The 20866-nt window shown below is 47.1% G+C and overlaps 1 protein-coding gene across 1 annotated transcript in view; it reads left to right on the top strand.

Moving 5' to 3' along the window:
• The window catches only part of acoxl (acyl-CoA oxidase-like), a gene marked incomplete at its 5' end in the record, with an annotated part of 270744 nt that overhangs the window by 189155 nt on the left and 60723 nt on the right, over positions 1 to 20866 (top strand). Inside the window, 2 exons of the mRNA XM_055631159.1 lie at positions 13627 to 13738; positions 18182 to 18269. Of these exons, the coding sequence (XP_055487134.1) occupies positions 13627 to 13738; positions 18182 to 18269 (200 nt within the window). The remainder of the gene's footprint in view (positions 1 to 13626; positions 13739 to 18181; positions 18270 to 20866) is intronic.

Below are 20866 nucleotides of genomic sequence, written 5' to 3' on the forward strand. Positions count from 1 at the left end.
AGGGAGGCTACAGATTTTTGGCTGTTGAGTAGAGCAACTACTCGTGGATAAAAACTGTTTTTATGTCTGGCTGTGGCAGCTTTGACAGTCCGGAGTCGCCTTCCAGAGGGAAGTGATTCAAAGAGTTTGTGGCCAGGGTGAGAGGGGTCAGAGATGATCTTGCCCGCTCGCTTCCTGGCCCTTGCAGTGCATTGGGAAGCCATTACCATCAATACCGAGCTGGACATTATGTTTAAGAAGGAACTGCAGATGTTGGAAAAATCGAAGGTAGACAAAAATGCTGGAGAAACTCAGCGGGTGAGGCAGCATCTATGGAGCGAAGGAATAGGTGACGTTTCGGGACAGGTTGAGTGAGTGGGCAGATGCAGTCCCTGGGATGGCGGGACTGTCATATGAGGAAAGATTGAAAAGACTAGGCTTGTATTCACTGGAGTTTAGAAGGATGAGGGGGGATCTTATAGAAACATATAAAATTATAAAAGGACTGGACAAGCTAGATGCAGGAAAAATGTTCCCAATGTTCGGCGAATACAGAACCAGGGGCCACAGTCTTAGAATAAAGGGGAGGCTATTTAAGACCGAGGTGAGAAAAAACGTTTTCACCCAGAGTTGTGAAGTTATGGAATTCCCTGCCACAGAGGGCAGTGGAGGCCAAATCACTGGATGGGTGCTCTAGGGGCTAGTGGAGTCAAGGGATATGGGGAGAAGGCAGGCACGGGTTATTGATAGGGGACGATCAGCCATGATCACAATGAATGGCAGTGCTGGCTCGAAGGGCCGAATGGTCTCCCGCCTATTTTCTATGTTTCTGTGTCAAAACCCTTCTTCAGACTGATGTGGGGGGGGGGGCGGGAAGAAGAAAGGAAGAGGCGGAGACAGTGGGCTGTGGGAGAGCTGGGAAGGGGAGGGGAAGGAGGGAGAAAGCAGGGACTATCTGAAATTGGAGAAGTCAATGTTCATACCGCTGGGGTGTAAACTACCCAAGCGTAATATGAGGTGCTGCTCCTCCAATTTACGGTGGGACTCACTCTGGCCATGGAGGAGGCCCAGGACAGAAAGGTCGGATTGGGAATGGGAGGGGGAGTTGAAGTGTTGAGCCACCGGGAGATCAGGTTGGTTATTGTGGACTGAGCGGAGGTGTTGGGCGAAGCGATCGCCAAGCCTGCGCTTGGTCTCACCGATGTAGAGCAGCTGACACCTAGAACAGCGGATGGATAGCACACGAACAATAGCTTTTCACTGTACCTCAGTACACATGACAATAACAACTAAACTAAACTAACCGGAACTGAAGGAATGAACATGGTGGGTAATGAACATCAGTCTGAAGAAGGATCCCTAGCCCAAATGTCTCCCATCCTTTGTTCTCCAGAGATGCTGCCTGAACTACTGAGTTACTCCAGCATTTTGTGTCTATCTTTCCCTGAAGGTCAGGCACTCGAGTCCTGGCAACAATCTCGTCGATCTTCCCTGCACTCGTTCCATCATAATGGCCTTCTTCCCACCGTAGGGTGACCAAAACTGAATGCAATGCTCCAAACGTGGCCTCACTTCCTTCAGGAACTGGGAGGAAATGGCAGCACTCCGGAGGAATCCAGGGCACTCCAGAACCAGGGGCCACACACAGTTTAAGAATAAGGGGTAGGCCATTTAGAACGGAGACGAGGAAACACTTTTTATCACAGAGAGTTGTGAGTCTGTGGAATTCTCTGCCTCAGAGGGCGGTGGAGGCAGGTTCTCTGGATACTTTCAAGAGAGAGCTAGATAGGGCTCTTAAACATAGCGGAGTCAGGGGGATATGAGGAGAAGGCAGGAACGGGGTACTGATTGGGGATGATCAGCCATGATCACATTGAATGGCGGTGCTGGCTCGAAGGGCCGAATGGCCTACTCCTGCACCTGTTGTCTGTCGTCTATTGAAACCAACCGTGTCACGAGGGGAGGCGTGGGGGACTGGAGCTCTACCTGCTGAACCCCTGTGCTGCAGTCTGGGGTGGAGTCCAAACTAGTAAAGAACCTTTTAGAGGGAGGCACGGTGGCGCAGCGGGTAGAGTTACTGCCCCACAGCGCCAGAGACCCGGGTTCCATCCCGACAACGGGTGCTGTCTGTACGGAGTTTGTACCTTCTGCCTGGAGATCTTCGGTTTCCTCTCACACTCCAAAGACGTGCAGGTTTGTAGGTTAATTGGGTTGGTATGAAGTGTAAATTGTCCCCAGTGTGTGTAGGGTAGTGTTAGTGTGCGGGGATCGCTGGTCGGCGCAGCCCCGGTGGGTCGAAGGGCCTGTTTCCGCGCTGTATCTCTAATCTAAACTAAACCATGAGGATTGCACAATATTAGTGAAATATTTAAGAATGACACCGTGCTTTGTGGACAAAAGGGTCTCGTTCTTGGTTTATACTCTCTAGAATTTAGAATATTGAGAGGGGATCTTATAGAAATTTACAAAATTCTTAAGGGGTTGGACAGGCTAGATGCAGGAAGATTGTTCCCGATGTTGGGGAAGTCCAGGTCAAGGGGTCACAGCTTAAGGATAAAGGGGAAATCCTTTAAAACCGAGATGAGGAGAACTTTTTTCACACAGAGAGTGGTGAATCTCTGGAACTCTCTGCCACAGAGGGTAGTTGAGGCCAGTTCATTGGCTGTATTTAAGAGGGAGTTAGATGTGGCCCTTGTGGCCAAGGGGATCAGAGGGTATGGAGAGAAGGCAGGTACGGGATACTGAGTTGGATGATCAGCCATGATCATATTGAATGGCGGTGCAGGCTCGAAGGGCCGAATGGCCTACTCCTGCACCTAATTTCTATGTTTCTATGTTCACATCTCGCTCCTTGCTGCTGGGGTCACTGGTGGATCATCCTCCTGTAAACTGCTTAGTTACTCCAGCACTCTGTGAAACGTCACCTATCCATGTTCTCCACAGATGCTGCCTGACCCGCTGAGTTACTCCAGCACTCTGTGAAACGTCACCTATCCATGTTCTCCACAGATGCTGCCTGACCCGCTGAGTTATGGTGCAGCAGCATCTATGGAGCGAAGGAAATAGGCAACGTTTCGTGCCGAAACCCGGAAGGGTTTCGACCCGAAACGTGCCTATTTCCTTAGCTCCATAGATGCTGCTGCACCCGCTGAGTTACTCCAGCACTCTATGAAACGTCACCTATCCATGTTCTCCACAGGTGCTGCCTGACCCGCTGAGTCACTCCAGCACTCTGTGCCTTTTTGCAGAAACCAGCATCTGCAGTTTGTTGCGTCCCTATACATTTTTGAAACTTGAGTAATGTGTTTGTAGTATTGCAATTGCTCAACGTTTTAAAATCTAGATTTAGAACAGTCACGACAAAAAAGCCCTGGACCCGCCTTTTGCTTTCGAAGGGGACGGGTAGATTCTAATACGGGTGAACAAAAACTCTTCCTCATACCACACCAATTCCAGTAAAGTCCTTGAACTTAGTTTGATGGAATTCAGTTCTGTGCTTGTTCAAGTGTATATTTACTAGACGAGGCTGTGGAAATTGTCATGCCTGGATCCGTAACCAGAAACATGCGCTCACAGAAGCCGGGAAGAAGGACCGCAGTATTTGTGCTTCCGGGAACCAGCACCACAAAACATCAAGGGAGGAGAATTATCCATGAAGCCTTCTGGGAAGAAGCTCATTTTCCAATTCAATCTTACGCAAGTCACAGTGATACAGCGTGGAAACAGGCCCTTCGACCAACTTGCCCACATCAACCTGTCGTATGCTGAGAGAGTGGAGCGGCTGGGCTTGTGTACTCTGGAGTTTAGATGGATGAGAGGGAATCTTATTCACGGGATCTGTCTGTACGGATTTTGCACCTTCTCCCCGTGACCACGTGGGTTTTCTCCAGGTGCTCCGGTTTCCTCCCTCACTTCAAAGACGTACAGGTTTGTGAGTTAATGTAGTCTAGAGACACAGCGCGGAAACAAGCCCGTCGACCCACCGAGTCCGCGCCGACCAGCGATCCCCGCACACAACCACTATCCAACACACACCGGGGACAATTTACAATTCCTACCGGAGTCAATTAACTTGCAAATCGTTACGTCTTTGGAATGTTGGAGGAACCCGGAGCACCAGGAGAAAACCCACATGGTCACGGGGAAAAGGTACAAACTCCGTACAGACTGGACCCGTAGTCAGTATTGAAAGCAGGTCCCTTGCTATGTAAGTCAGCAACTCTACTGCTGCACCACCAGGCCACCGCAGTTGGCTTTGGTAAATTGTAGATTATCGTCAGTGTGCAGGATAGTGCTAGTGTATGGGGTGGTCGCTGGTCGACCTGGGCTCGGTGGGCTAGAGGGCCACTTGCCGTGCTGTATCTCTAAAGTCCCGGGATGGCGGGACTGTCATATGCTGAGAGAATGGAGCAGCTGGGCTTGTACACTCTGGAGTTTAGCAGGATGAGAGGGCACCTCATTGAAACAGATAAGATTATTAAGGGATTGGACACGCTAGAGGCAGGAAACATGTTCCCGATGTAGGGGGAGTCCCTAACCAGGGGCCACAGCTTAAGAATAAGCGGTAGGTCATTTAGAACGGAGACGAGGAAACACTTTTTCTCACAGAGAGTTGTGAGTCTGTGGAATTCTCTGCCTCAGAGGGTGGTGGAGGCCGGTTCTCTGGATACTTTCAAGAGAGAGCTAGATAGGGCTCTTAAAGATAGCGGAGTCAGGGGATATGGGGGAGAAGGTAGGAACGGGGTACTGATTGGGGATGATCAGCCATGATCATATTGAATAGCGGTGCTGGCTCGAAGGACCGAAACTGGCCCTTCGGCCCATCCTGCCCATGCCACATGGCCTAATTCTACTTCAATAACTAAAAGTAAATTCTGGTGCTGTATCTCCTAAGTGTAGAGTCATAGAGCATAAATGACAGCCATTTGGCCCATCAAGTGTGTGCTAGCTCTCCGCACCCAGCCAGACCTATTCTGGTTTTTTCCCGTTGCCCTGCTGTACTTAGTTACAACTGTTTTGCACGCAACATAAGCTTTTCACTGTAGGATGGTGCATGTGACAATAAACTAAACTGAACTGAATTAGACGTCTCTTCTTCTGTATTCAGTTACAGTTCAATCTGCTTGCAGTGTCCCATCCTGGCAGCTCCTATTGTAGATCATAGCAACCCAGACGAAAGAAAAGTACACATTGTACCAGGGTCTGAAGAAGAGTCTCGACCCGAAATGTCAGCTATTCCTTTGCTCCATAGATGAGTTTCTCCAGCATTTTCTCCAGGGGTACTGATTGGGGATGATCAGCCATGATCATATTGAATGGTGGGGCTGGCTTGGAGGGCCAAATGGCCTACTCCTGCACCTATTGTCTATTGTTTTGTCTACCTTCGATTTTTCCAGCATCTGCAGTTCTTTCTTTAACATTGTACCATCTTGGTTTTACATCAGTCAAACTAGTCTCCTTATATCAATGAAATGATCCTCCACCCACAGGAGTTTCCACTTTGAAGGGTCTGTGGAGGACCCAGGCTGCGAGATCTCACACCAACACGCACAGCAGAGAGCTGCCGCTACCTGGAGTGCACACGAGTGGGCTGGTCGAATGCCTGACACTATGTAGACAATAGGTGCAGGAGTAGGCCATTCGGCCCTTCGAGCCTGCACCGCCATTCAATATGTTCATGGCTGATCATCCAACTCAGTATCCTGTACCTGCCTTCTCTCCATACCCCCTGATCCCTTTAGCCACAAGGGCCAAATCTAACTCCCTCTTAAACATAGCCAATGAACTGGCCTCGACTACCCTCTGCGGCAGAGAGTTCCAAAGATTCATCCCTCTATCCTTAAGCTGTGACCCCTGGCCCTGGACTTCCCCAACATCGGGAACAATCTTCCTGCATCTAGCCTGTCCAACCCCTTAAGAATTTTGTAAGTTTCTATAAGATCCCCCCTCAATCTCCTAAATTCAATGTGATCATGGCTGATCATCCCCAATCAGTACCCCGTACCTGCCTTCGCCCCATATCCCGTGATTCAGTTGTGCCCTAAAGAGCTAAATCCAACTTTGTCTTGAAAACATATAGTGAATTGGCCTCCACTGCCTTCTGTGGCAGAGAATTCCACAGATTTACAACTCTCTGGGTGAAAAAGTATTTACTCATCTCAGTCCTAAATGGACGACCTCTTATTCTTAAACTGTGACCCATGGTTCTGGACTCCCCCAACATTGGGAATTTTTTTCCAGCATCTTGCCTGTCTAATCCCTTAAGAATGTTTTATGTTTCTCATATGATCTCCTCTCATCTTTCTAAATTCCAGTGAATATAAGGTGAGTCGACTCATTCTTTCATCATATGACAGTCCCGCCATCCCGGGAATTAACTTGGTGAACCTACGCTGCACTCCCTCAATAGCAAGAATGTCCATCCTCAAATTAGGGGACCAAAACTGCACACAATACTCCAGGTGTGGTCTCACTAGGGCCCTGTACACCTGCACTAGTACACCCTGTACTAGGACCTATTTGCTCCTATATTCGATTCCTCTTGTGATTCGCTTTCTTCACTGCCTGCTGTACCTGCATGCTTACTTTCAGTGACTTTTAAAACAATGAATTGGGGGTCACATTAAGAGACCGGAATGTTTGATGCATTGCTTTACAATCATTTGGTGTGTCATCGAGTCCTGGGCAAGAGAGACAAGTGTGATTTATTGGCATATGTCCAGAAAAGAACAATAACATTCTTACACACAACAATACAGCAGGTTCATAAGATGATGTGCTAGGAGCTGATTTAGTCCATTCGGCCCATCAAGTCTACTCCACCATTTAATCGTGACTGATCTACCTCTCCATCCTAACCCCATTCTCCTGCCTTCTCCCCATGACCCCTGACACAGGTCTGTAAACAAAGCGCCCAGTCGATAATATGACAAGTAAGTAAAATGTTTCATCATCAATATGTTTCATCGCAGGAAAAATGTCCCCAATGTTGGGCGAGTCCAGAACCAGGGGCCACAGTCTTAAAATAAAGGGGAGGTCATTTAAGACTGAGGTGAGAAAAAACTTTTTCACCCAGAGAGTTGTGAATTTGTGGAATTCCCTGCCACAGAGGGCAGTGGAGGCCAAGTCACTGGATGGATTTAAGAGAGAGTTAGATAGAGCTCTAGGGGCGAGTGGAGTCAAGGGATATGGGGAGAAGACAGGCACGGGTTATTGATAGGGGACGATCAGCCATGATCACAATGAATGGCGGTGCTGGCTCGAAGGGCCGAATGGCCTCCTCCTGCACCTATTTTCTATGTTTCTATGTAAGTAAGTAAGTTTATTGGCCAAGTATTCACATACAAGGAATTTCCCTTGGTGCTCCGCCCACAAGTAACAACATGACATACAGTGACAGTTACGAATGACTCAGAAAACACGATACATTAATAATAATAAAACATTAATGATAAAACACCATTGATCAAGCATGTGAACCAACAAAATAAACAAAACACTGAAAGAAGTTCAATAAATAAAATTAAAAAATTAAAAAATGAAAGCAAAACCAAAATCAAATGAAGCCCAAAGTCTCCAGTGTAATCCAGGCAGTTTGTAGTTAAGAATTTAGTTGGAGTTCGTGGTATCCAAGAGCCTGGTTATTGTTGGGAAGAAGCTCTTCCTGAACCTGGCTGTTTCAGTTTTCAGGCTAGTCTGTATCTTCTCCCTGTTGGACTGTCTTGTGCTGCACTGATCACTGTTATAGTCATGGAAACAGGCCTTTGGGGCCAACTTGTCACGTCAACCAAGATGCCCCATCTACACTAGTCCCAACAACCCGCGTTTGCCCCATACCCCCTCTAACCTTTCCTGTCCATGTACCTGTCCAACTATAGTCCTTGCCCCAACTCCCACCTCTGGCAGCTCGTTCCATACACCCACACCCCCCAGGCTCCTATGATCTTTCTTATCTCACTTTAAACTTAAGTGCCCTGGTTCTTTATTCCCCTATACTGGTAAAAGAGTCGACTTGGGAAGCTTACAACCCAGTGGTATGAATATTCTAACTTCAGGTAGCCCCGTCATTCCCTCTCTATCCATCTCTCCCCCACCCAAGTTGCACCAGCTTCTCATTTTCACCCCACAAATAGCGAACAATGGCCTGTTTCATTTATCATCGTGACTTTTATGCAAATCTTTCATTCACTGTTCTTTATCTCTCCACATCATCGTCTATATCTCTCGTTTCCCTTTTCCCTAACCAGTCTGAAGAAGGGTCTCGACCCGAAGCGTCACCCATTCCTTCTCTGCAGAGATGCAGCCTGTCCCGCTGAGTTACTCCAGACCTCTGTGTCTTTCTCTGGTCAAAGAGGGTGCATTAACCCTATCTATTTCCCTTAAGATCTAATAACACATCTTAATAAGATCACCCCTCATCCTCCTGCGCTCCAAGGAATAAAGTCCGACGAAGCACAACCTCTCCCTGTAGCTCAGGCCTTGACGTCATTGCAACGTCCTCATAAATCGTCTCTGCACAATTTCAATAAACAATAGGTGCAGGACTAGGCCATTCGGCCCTTCGAGCCAGCACCGCCATTCAATATGATCATGGCTGATCATCCCCAATCAGTACCCCGTTCCTGCCTTCTCCCCATATCCCCTGACTCCGCTATCTATCTCTCCCTCCTAACCCCATTCTCCTGCCTTCTCCTCACAACCCCTGACACCCGTACTGTCTATCTATCTATCTATCTGCCGTAAACATATCCTGCTGTCATTGTTGATAATTAGTTAAGAGTCACAAGTGTTTCCTTGTCATATATCCCGGATGGAACAATAAAATTCTTACTTGCTGCAGCACAACACAATATGTGAACATGTAAACATTGTACATAATAAGATAAACAAGAAAAAGTTCAATAAATAACAAATATAGTGCAAATAATAAATAATAATATAGTCTTTTGCAGTTCAGAGCTCAGAGCTTATTTGTTGCTGTGTTTAATAGCCTGACGGCTGTGGGGAAGCAGCTATTCCTGAACCTGGACGTTATAGTCTTCAGGCTCCTGTACCTTCTACCTGATGGCAGTGGTGAGATGAGTGTGTGGCCAGGATGGTGTGGGTCTTCGATGATGTTGGCTGCCTTTTGAGGCAGCGACTACGATCGATGGTGGGGAGGTCAGAGCCAGTGATGGACTGGGCAGTGGTCACAACTTTTTGTCGTCTTTTCCGCTCCTGGACGTTCAAGTTGCCGAACCAAGCCACGATGCAACCGGCCAGCATGCTCTCTACCGTGCACCTGTAGAAGTTTAGGAGAATCCTCTTTGACATACCGACTCTCCGTAATCTTCTCAGGAAGTAGGAGCGCTGATGTACCTTCTTTACAATTGCATCGGTGTGCTGGGACCAGGCTGACCAGAAGTGAGCACAATACTCGGGAGTTTAGAAGGATGAGAGGGGAACTCATTGAAACATATAAGATTGTTAAGGGCTTGGACACGCTAGAGGCAGGAAACATGTTCCCGATGTTGGGGGAGTCCAGAACCAGGGGCCACAGTTTAATAATAAGGGGTAGGCCATTTAGAACGGAGACGAGGAAACACTTTTTCACACAGAGAGTGGTGAGTGTGGAATTCTCTGCCTCAGAGGGCGGTGGAGGCAGATTCTCTGGATGTTTTCAAGAGAGAGTTAGATAGGGCTCTTAAAGATAGCGGAGTCAGGGGATATGGGGAGAAGGCAGGAATGGGGTACTGATTGGGGATGATCAGCCATGATCACATTGAATGGCGGTGCTGGCATGAAGGGCTGAATGGCCTACTCCTGCACCTATTGTCTATTGTCTAAATGTGGCCTCACTATCATTTTGTACATAACATCCCATCTTCTATACTCAGTACACTGACTAATGAAGGTCAAAGACCTTCTTGACCACCCTATCAACCTGTAATGCCACTTTCAAGGAACTATGTACCTGTACTCTTAGATCCCTTTGCTCTACAACACTGCCCAAGCGAGGCTCTGCCATTCACTGTGTAGGTCCTGCCCTGGTTTACCCATTCCTCAGCCCATCTGCTCAACCAATCATGATCATGTGATAGGAGCAGAACTAGGCCATTCGGCCCCATCAAGTCTACTCTGCCATTCAATCATGGCTGATCTATCTCTCCCTCCTAACCCCATTCTCCTGCCTTCTCGCCACGACCCCTGACACCCGCACTGATCAAGAATCGATCTATCTCTGCCGTAAACATATCCTGCTGTCATTTTTGATAATTATCTCCACTATCTGTGATAACACCCACTTTAGTATCATCTGCAAACTTGCTGGTCGTGCCATCCAGATCACTGATATAAACCACAGACAGCAATGGGCCCAGCACTGATTCCAGAGGGACACCACTAGTCACAGGCCTGCAGTCTGCAAAAACAATCCTCTCACCATCACCTCCCACTTCCCTCCATGAAGCAATGATCTCAACAGTCTGCCATCTCTCCCTGGATCCCATGCAATCTCACCATCCAGAGCAACCTACCATGTAGAACATGGTCAAATACTTTGCTCATGTCCCGAGCGGCAACATCTATAGCTCTGCTTTATCAGCCATTTCTGTTAATCAAAAAAACTCAATCAGTCCCATGTTCCCAGGTGAAAGACCAATGTCGAAAGGGGGTGTGCAGGGCAGTTTTTTTTCAAACAGTGGTGGGTGCCTGGAACGTGCTGCCAGGGGTGGGGGTGGAGGCAGATAGGATCGTGGTGTTTAAGAGACTTATGGATAGGCACGTGGACATGTAGGGAATGGAGGGATTTGGATCGCGTGCAATCAGATAAGAGATGGTCTTGTCATCATCTTCGACATGTTTAGAACGGAGACGAGGAAACACTTTTTCTCACAGAGAGTGGTGAGTCTGTGGAAGTCTCCGCCTCAGGGGGCGGTGGAGGTCGGTTCTCTGGATACTTTCAAGAGAGAGCTAGATAGTAAGTAAGTACGTTTTATTTATATAGCACGTTTTAAGTCAACTCGCATTGACACCAAAATAAATAGTTAGTTTCCATACAAACCATAGAAAAAGGTTAAAAAGATAGGACTCTTAAAGATAGCGGAGTCAGGAGATATGGGGAGAAGGCAGGAACGGGGAACTGATTGGGGATGATCAGCCATGATCACTTTGAATGGCGGTGCTGGCTCGAAGGGCCGAATGGCCTCCTGCACCTATTGTCTATTGTCTATTGACATACAGTTATGAACATCAGTAAGGGTGGGGGCGGGGTTGGGAAGGGGGGATTGTAACCTAAAATTGGAGAATTCAATGTTGATGCGATTGGGTTGTTCATACGTTCATGTGCTAGGAGCAGAATTAGGCCATTCGGCCCATCAAGTCTACTCCACCATTCAATCATGGCTGATCTATCTCTCCCTCTCAACCACATTCTCCTGCCTTCTCCCCATAACCCCTGACACCAGCACTAATCAAGAATCTGTCAATAGACACAAAAAGCTGGAGTAGCTCAGCGGGACAGGCAGCATCTCTAGAGAGCAGGAATGGGTGACGTTTTGGGTCGAGACTCTACTTCCTCAGAGGAAACGTCACCCATTCCTTCCCTCCAGAGATGCTGCCTGCCCCGCTGAGTTAGTCCAGCTTTTTGTATCTTTCTTCGGTTTAAACCAGCTTCTACAGTTCCTTCTTACACAAGAATCTGTCAATCTCCACCTTAAAAATATCCATTGACTTGGCCTCCTCAGCTGTCTATGGCAATGAATTCCACAGATTCACCACCTTCTGACTAAAGAAATTCCTCCTCATATCTATATTAGTAAAAGTCTGATTTTGACCACTTCCTGTTGTTCTGTATATTGATTTTAGAAAAAATGCTGCCACTTATGGCTGTGTTTTTTGGCCAACTTACTCAGAGTCCCCCTCCGCTGTGCAAGACAAGAGGAATTTTCCCATCGATTAAAAACAAAAGAGTTATTAGCGTTTAAAAAATTGAGATTCTCTCTCCTGAAGGCCACGCCCCTTCTGGAGGGACTATAAAACCCGGAAGTGTTGAGTGTTTCAGTCAGTCTCTGCAAGATGGTGAGCGAGAGGGTCACGTCTCTCAGTCTGAGCTGAACTATGAAAATATAGTTTGGAAATGCTAAACCTGTGTTGACTTTGGTTTGGAAATGCTCAAGCTGTGTTGCCTTTGGTTTGGAAATGCTAAAGTTGTGTTGCCTAATTAAAGTTGCATTGCCTAATTAAAGTTGCCTTGCCTAATTAAAGTTGCCTAGTCTAATTAAAGTTGCCTTGCCTAATTAAAGTTGCCTTGCCTAATTAAAGTTGCCTACTCTAATTAAAGTTGCCTTGCCTAATTAAAGTTGCCTAGTCTAATTAAAGTTGCCTTGCCTAATTAAAGTTGCCTTGCCTAATTAAAGTTGCCTTGCCTAATTAAAGTTGCCTTGCCTAATTAAAGTTGCCTTGCCTAATTAATGTTGCCTTGCCTAATTAAAGTTGCCTACTCTAATTAAAGTTGCCTTGCCTAATTAAAGTTGCCTTGCCTAATTAAAGTTGCCTAGTCTAATTAAAGTTGCCTTGCCTAATTAAAGTTGCCTTGCCTAATTAAAGTTGCCTTGCCTAATTAAAGTTGCCTTGCCTAATTAAAGTTGCCTTGCCTAATTAAAGTTGCCTTGCCTAATTAAAGTTGCCTTGCCTAATTAAAGTTGCCTTGCCTAATTAAAGTTGCCTTGCCATCTATATAATTAAAGGTCTAATCTTGACCACTTCCTGTTTGCGCTTTATATTGATTTTAGAAAAAACGCTACCACGTACGGCTGTGATTTTTGGCCATCTTACTCGGAGTCCCCCTCCGCTCATCAGGTGCCGAGGATTTTTCCCATCGGTGAAAAATAAGAGTTATTACTGTTTAAAAAATGATGAGATTCTCTCTCCTGTCAATCATGCCATGAAGGCCACGCCCCTTCTGGTGGGAGGGGGAGGGACTATAAAACCCAGAAGTGTGGTCGTGGCTCAGTCTCTGCAAGATGGAGGGAGGGAGAGGTCACGACTCGCTGTCTCTTTAGTGGCCTTGCACCCTGCTTGAAGTGGTAAGAAACTGCCCTTGAATTTGGTGGCCTTGCACCCTGCTTGACATGGAATTTCAAGGAATAGCCGTGAGTCAACTGCCAGCCCACCAACCGTCAGTGAGTGAGCTGCCAGCACAACAGGCTAGAGTCACCAGCCCAAGAGTCCCTTCAGCCCACAATACCCATACTAGCGCTCCAGAAAGCCCCCCCCCCCCACTGGCCAACAATATTGGAATTGGTGGAGAGGTGGAATATTACGTTGGGGGACCAGCCCTCCCGTGTGAAGCTGCGACCCAACGGGTCCCACTTAGTCTAGTACTTCCTAAAGGTACATCCTTTTATTCTGAGACTGTGGCCTCTGGTCCTAGATTCTCCCACTAGACATTCTCTCCACATCCAGTCTATCCAAGCCTTTCACTATTGGGTAAAGTAGTTAGGGTGGTAAGAATGGTCTGAAGAAGGGTCTCGACCCGAAACGTCACCTATTTCCTTCGCTCCATGGATGCTGCCTCACCCGCTGAGTTTCTCCAGCATTTTTGTCTACTTTGGGTGGTAAGAATGACTATTTGTTGAGATGTTGAGCAATGCGTTGGTTTCCCAACAGTGTCCTGGCCTTCAACACAGAGACCGTGGGCAGCCTGAGCTTCCTACTCAAAGCTCTGAACTATCGGGAGAGGGTGCTTCAGCGCAGCCTGGCGGCTCGACTCTACAGCAAGGTAAATCCACTGGGATCACCAGTTTCTCATCATTCATTTGCTGCTCTTCAACTCATTACACATTTCCAAATAAGTAGAGTCACACAGCACGGAAACAGGCCCTCTGACCCAACTAATCCACGCCAACTAACATGCCCCATCTAAGCCTGTCCCATTAGCCTGCGTTTGGCCAATATCCTTCTATGTACCAGTCCAAGTGACTTTTAAATGTTGTTATGCAGGGACAGCAGACAGATAAACATGCAGGTACAGCAGGCAGTGAAGAAAGCTAATGGCATGTTGGCCTTCATAACAAGAGGAGATGAGTATAAGAGCAAAGAGGTCCTTCTGCAGTTGTACAGGGCCCTAGTGAGACCACACCTGGAGTATTGTGTGCAGTTTTGCTCCCCTAATTTGAGGAAGGACATTCTTGCTATTGAGGGAGTGCAGCGTAGGTTCACCAGATTAATTCCCGGGATGGCGGGACTGTCATATGTTGAGAGAATGGGGCGGCTGGGCTTGTATACTCTGGAATTTAGAAGGATGAGAGGGAATTTAGAAGGATGAGAGGGAGAGGGTATTATTGAAACATATGATTATTAAGGGTTTGGACACGCTAGGGGCAGGAAACATGTTCCCGATGTTGGGGGAGTCCAGAACCAGGGGCCACAGTTTAAGAATAAGCCATTTAGTACGGAGACGAGGAAACACTTTTTCTCACAGAGAGTTGTGAATCTGTGGAATTCTCTGCCTCAGAGGGCGGTGAGGGCCAGTTCTCTGGATACTTTCAAGAGAGAGCTAGATAGGGCTCTTAAAAATAGCAGTCAGGGGATATGGGGAGAAGGCAGGAACTGATTGGGGATGATCAGCCATGATCACATTGAATGGCAGTGCTGGCTCGAAGGGCTGAATGGCCTACTCTTGCACCTATTTATTGTCTATTGTCTATTGAATGGCGGTGCTGGCTGAAATGGCCGAATGCCTACTCCTGCACTTATTGTCTATTGTCTATTGTTATAGTACCAGCCTCAACTACCTCCTCTGGCAGTTCATTCCATACATCCTCTGTGTGGAAAAAGTCCCCCTCAAATTCCTATTAAATATTTTCTCTCTAAACTTATACCTGTGTCCTCTGGTTCTGGATTCCCCTACTCTGGGTAAAAGACTCTCTGCATTCACCCTATCTATTCTTCTCATGATGTTATACACCTCTATAAGGTCACTTCTCATTATCTTGTGCTTCAACGAAATAAAGTCCAAGCCTGGATTCATCCTATCTATTTCTTCCATGATTTTATACATCTAAGTTATGCCAAGAGAGTAATAACCAACCTGATCTCCCGGTGGCTCAGCACTTCAACTCCCCCTCCCATTCCCAATCCGACCTTTCTGTCTTGGGCCTCCTTCATGGCCAGAGTGAGTCCCACCCTAAATTGGAGGGACACCACCTCGTATTTCGCTTGTGTAGTTTACACCTCAGCGGTATGAACATTGACTTCTCCAATTTCAGGTAGTCCTTGCTTTCTCCCTCTTTCGCCTCCCCTTCCCAGCTCTCCCACAGCCCACGGTCTCTGCCTCATCCTTTCTTCTTCCCGCCCCCCCCCCCCACCCCCCACCCCCACATCAGTCTGAAGAAGGGTCTCGACCCGAAACGTCACATATTCCTTCGCTCCATTGATGCTGCCTCACCCGCTGAGATTCTCCAGCAATTTTGCTACACTAACGTCTCTACTTCGCTTAGAAGGATCAGGAAGTCCGGCATGTCCCAACAACCCTTCCCAACTTCTATCGATAGGCCCGAGTGCATTTTATCGGGATACATCACAGCATGGTTTGGCAACGACTGCATCCAAGACCTCAAGAGATCGGTAGAGCTGTGGACGCAGCCTAGACCATCGCACAAACCAATCCATTGACTCCATCTACACCTCACGCTGCCTCGGCAAGGCCAGCATCCCAGACCGTCACACACACAAACCAACCTCCCTTCCATTGACTCCATCTACACCTCACGCTGCCTCGGCAAGGCCAGCAGCATCATCAAGGACCAGTCGCACCCTGGCCACTCCCTCGTCTCCCCTCTCCCATCGGGCAAGAGGTACAGAAGTGTGAAAACCCACACCTCCAGATTGAGGGGCAGTTTCATCCCAGCTGTTATCAGGCAACTGAATCATCCTATCACCAACTAGAGAGCGGTCCTGACCTCCCATCTACCTCATTGGAGAACTTTGACCTATCTTTAATTAGAATTTACAGGACTTTATTTTGCACTAAATGTTGTACCAATTATCCTTTATCTGTACATTGTGGACGGCTTGATTGTAATAGACAGTAGATAATAAATAGGTGCAGGAGTAGACCATTCAGCCCTTCGAGCCAGCACCGCCATTCAATGTGATCATGGCTGATCATCCCCAATCAGTACCCCGTTCCTGCCTTCTCTCCATATCCCCTGATTCTGTTATGTTTAAGAGCCCTCTCTAGCTCTCTCTAGAAAGTATCCAGAGAACCGGCCTCCACCGCAACGCCGAGGCAGAGAATTCCACAGACTCACAACTCTCTGTGTGAAAAAGTGTTTCCTTGTCTCCGTTCTAAATGGTTTACCACTTATTCTTAAACTGTGTGGCCCCTGGTTCTGGACTCCCCCAACATCGGGAACATGTTTCCTGCCTCTAGCGTGTCCAAACCCTTAATAATCTTATATGTTTCAAATACTGTTTCTGTGTTTCTTATACTGTTGGCCCATTGCACTTCATCTATCAGTGAAACTGAGCATAGATTAGAGAAATTGGACTATCTTTGATCAGACTTTACTGGCTTTACCTTGCACTAAACGTTACTCCCTTTATCCTGTATCTGTGCACTGTGAATGGCTCGATTGTAATCATGTATGACTGGTTAGCACGCAACAAAAGCTTTTCACCGTACCTCGATACACGTGACAATAAACTAAACTGAACTGGGACGTTATGTTGGAGTTGTACAAGATGTCGATGAGGCCACAATTGGAGGATTGTGTTCAGTTTTGGTCGCCCTGCTATAGGATGTTAATTATCTGGAAAGACCCAGAGCGAAGATATATGAGGATATTGCCAAGGCTCGAGGGCTGAAGTTATTGGGACAGAGGGAACTTATTTCCTTGGAGCCCAGGAGGATGATCTTATAGAGATTTAGTTTAGTTTATGATTGTCACGTTTGCCAAGGTACAGTGAAAAGCTTTTGTTGGGTCCCATCCATTGAAAGAAAAGACTACATGATTCTCTGCCCCAGAGGCCGCTTCTCTGGATACTTTCAAGATAGGGCTCTTAAAGATAGCGGAGTCAGGGGATATGGGGAGAAGGCAGGAACGGGGTACTGATTGGGGATGATCAGCCATGATCATCTATTGAATGGCGGTGCTGGCTCGAAGGGCCGAATGGCCTACTCCTGCACCTATTGTCTGTTGTCAGCCTTCTTCGTCACCAGCTGTGACCCCATTTCCCATGGACAATGTGCTTACACTGTACTACATCACTGTGTTCGACGACACCCCTGGCGTTCTCTGTGACGGCCCTGCCCTGATTGCCAAGTCTCCAGGGCCTGATCTATAGTGAGAGGACTGGGCGGGAAAATATTGGAGTAACTCAGCGGGTCAGCAGGAGAGAAGCAATGGGCATCCACTGATCATCCTTTATTGATCCACTTCTCAATGCAAATTTTACCGTCAAAACTATTTGGGCTGAATTTTGTTTGGCTGGAAACTTTGCAAATAAATGTTAATGAAACACTGCAGATGACGGAATTGTACCCGCGTCCACAGCTTCCTCTGGCAGCTCATTCCAGATACGGACTGCCCTCTGAGTGGAACAGTTGCCCCTGATGCTCCTCTGAATTCTCTCCCCTCTCACCGTAAGCCTGTGCCCTCAAGTTTTAGAATCCTCTACCATGGAGAGACGACTGTGAGCGTTCACTTTATCTGTGCCCCTCATGATCTTGTACACCTCAATGAGGTCACCCCTCAGACTCAGTAGACAATAGGTGCAGGAGTAGGCCATTCGGCCCTTCGAGCCAACATCGCCATTCAATGTGATCAAGGCTGATCATCCCCAATCAGTACCCCGTTCCTGCCTTCTCCCCCATATCCCCTGACTCCGCTATCTTTAAGAGCCCTATCTAGCTCTCTCTTGAAAGCATCCAGAGAACCGGCCTCCACCGCCCTCTGAGGCAGAGAATTCCACAGACTCACCACTCTCTGTGAGAAAAAAAATGTTTCCTCGTCTCTGTTCTAAATGGCTTACCCCTTATTCTTAAACTGTGTGTTGCCCCTGGTTCTGGACTCCCCCAACATCGGGAACATGTTTCCTGCCTCTAGCGTATCCAAACCCTAAGGAGCTGGGTGGGCAGTGTACCTTATGCTCCTAAATATTGGGTATTTTACAGCAAGCTGTTCATTGTCCTTGAATGCTAATGTGCACCTTTTTGTAGGTAATGAAAAACAAAGAGGACCCCTTCAGCTCCTGGAACTCGTGCCTCCACCACGTGACGTGCCTGGCCCTGGCGCACATCCATCGAGGTCAGTCGGCTTCTCCATATTGTTGCGTCCCATCTTTACCTGTTCAGGTTTAGCACGCTAATCCGATAATCCTGATATACGAGTGTCCAAAGGATCTGGGGTAACGGAGGAACTGAAGGAGATCCACATTAGATAGGAAATGGTGTTGGATAGACTGATGGGACTGAAGGCTGATAAATCCCCAGGGCCTGATGGTCTGCATCCCAGGATACTTCAGGAAGTGGCTCTAGAAATTGTGGATGTATTGGTGATCATTTTCCAATGTTCTATAGACTCAGAATCAGTTCCTGTGGATTGGAGGGTAGCTAGTGTTATTCCACTTTTTAAGAAAGGCGGGAGAGAGAAAACAGGGAATTACAGGCCAGTTAGTCTTACATCGGTGGTGGGAAAGATGCTGGAGTCGATTATAAAAGATGAAATAGCAGCACATTTGGATAGCAGTAACAGGATCGGTCCGAGTCAACATGGATTTATGAAGGGAAAGAAATCATGCTAGACTAATCTTCTGGAATTTAGTGGAGATTGGCCTGCTCTTGATTAAGAGTCACGAGTGTTTTATTGTCATATATCCCGGATGGGACAATAAAATTGTTACTTGCTGCAGCACAACACAATATGTGAATATGTAAACATTGTACATAATGGGGAAAAAAGAAAAAGTTCAATAAATAACAAAAATAGTGCAAATAACAAATAATAATATAGTCTTTTGCAGTTCAGAGTTTATTTGTTGCTGTGTTTAATAGCCTGATGGCTGTGGGGAAGCAGCTGTTCCTGAACCTGGACATTACAGTCTTCAGGCTCATGTACCTTCTTCCTAATGGCAATGGTGAGATGAGTGTGTGGCCAGGATGGTGTGGGTCTTTGATGATACTGCCAGCCTTTTTGAGGCAGCGACTGCGATAGATCCCCTCGATGGAAGGAAGGTCAGAGCCGATGATGGACTGGGGTGGTCACAACTTTCTGCATTCTTTTCCGATCCTGGACGTTCAAGTTGCTGAACCAAGCCACGATGCAACCGGTCAGCATGCTCTCTACCGTGCACCTGTAGAAGTTTAGGAGAATCCTCTCTGACATACCGATCTCCGTAATCTTCTCAGGAAGGTATCAAAGGCTGTTGGGAGCAGGCAGGAGAATGGTGTTGAGAGAAAGATAGATCAGCCTTGATTGAATGGCGGAGTAGACATGAGGGAGGGGCTGAATGGTCGAATTCTGCTCCTATCACTTATAATCTTATACCAGCTGTCAAGGGAACTCTAACTCCAGCTGGAGAGAATTACGTGGGTCCAGCCCTGATTGATTATTTGCGTTTATCTCTGACCCAAAACGTCACCCATTCCTTCTCTCCAGAGATGCTGCCCGTCCCGCTGAGTTCCTCCAGCATTTGTGTCTGGCGTAATGCTGCATCTGCAGTTCCTTCCTACACATTTTGTTTACTGCTAGGCACTTTCATTCAAAGTCAAAGTCAATTTTATTTGTCACATGCACCCGAAGGTGCAGTGAAATGAATTTGCCAGCAGCGATACACTTAAAAAGAACACACAACACACGATAGAATTTAACGCAAACATCCACCACAGCATTCTTCACTGTGGTGGAAGGCAACAAAGTTCAGTCAGTCCTCCTTTGTTTACCCGTGGTCGGGGCCATGAACGGTCGAACACACTCCGCGGCTTGGAAACATAGAAACATAGAAATTAGTTGCAGGAGTAGGCCATTCGGCCCTTCGAGACTGCACCGCCATTCAATATGATCATGGCTGAACATCCAACTCAGTATCCCGTACCTGCCTTCTCTCCATACCCTCTGATCCCCTTAGCCACAAGGGCCACATCTAACTCCCTCTTAAATATAGCCAATGAACTGGCCTCAACTACCCTCTGTGGCAGAGAGTTCCAGAGATTCACCACTCTCTGTGTGAAAAAAGTTCTTCTCATCTCGGTTTTAAAGGATTTCCCCCTTATCCTTAAACTGTGACCTCTTGTTCTGGACTTCCCCAACATCGGGAGCAATCTTCCTGCATCAAACCTGTCCAACCCCTTAAGAATTTTGTAAGTTTCTATAAGATCCCCCCTCAACCTTCTAAATTCTAGCGAGTACAAACCGAGTCTATCCAGTCTTTCTTCATATGAAAGTCCTGATATCCCAGGAATCAGTCTGGTGAACCTTCTCTGTACTCCCTCTATGGCAAGAATGTCTTTCCTCAGATTAGGAGACCAAAACTGTACGCAATACTCCAGGTGTGGTCTCACCAAGACCCTTTACAACTGCAGTAGAATCTCCCTGCTCCTATACTCAAATCCTTTTGCTATGAATGCTAACATACCATTCGCCTTCTTCACTGCCTGCTGCACCTGCATGCTTACTTTTAATGACTGGTGTACCATGACACCCAGGTCTCGCTGCATCTCCCCCATTCCTAATCGGCCACCATTCAGATATAAGTCTACTTTCCTGTTTTTGCCACCAAAGTGGATAACCTCACATTTATCCACATTATACTGCATCTGCCATGTCCAAATCATTAATATATATCGTAAATAGCTGGGGTCCCAGAACTGAGCCTTGCGGTACCCCACTAGTCACTGCCCACCATT

The sequence above is a fragment of the Leucoraja erinacea genome, unplaced genomic scaffold, assembly GCF_028641065.1.
Source record: "Leucoraja erinacea ecotype New England unplaced genomic scaffold, Leri_hhj_1 Leri_66S, whole genome shotgun sequence".
Lineage (NCBI taxonomy): Eukaryota > Metazoa > Chordata > Chondrichthyes > Rajiformes > Rajidae > Leucoraja > Leucoraja erinaceus.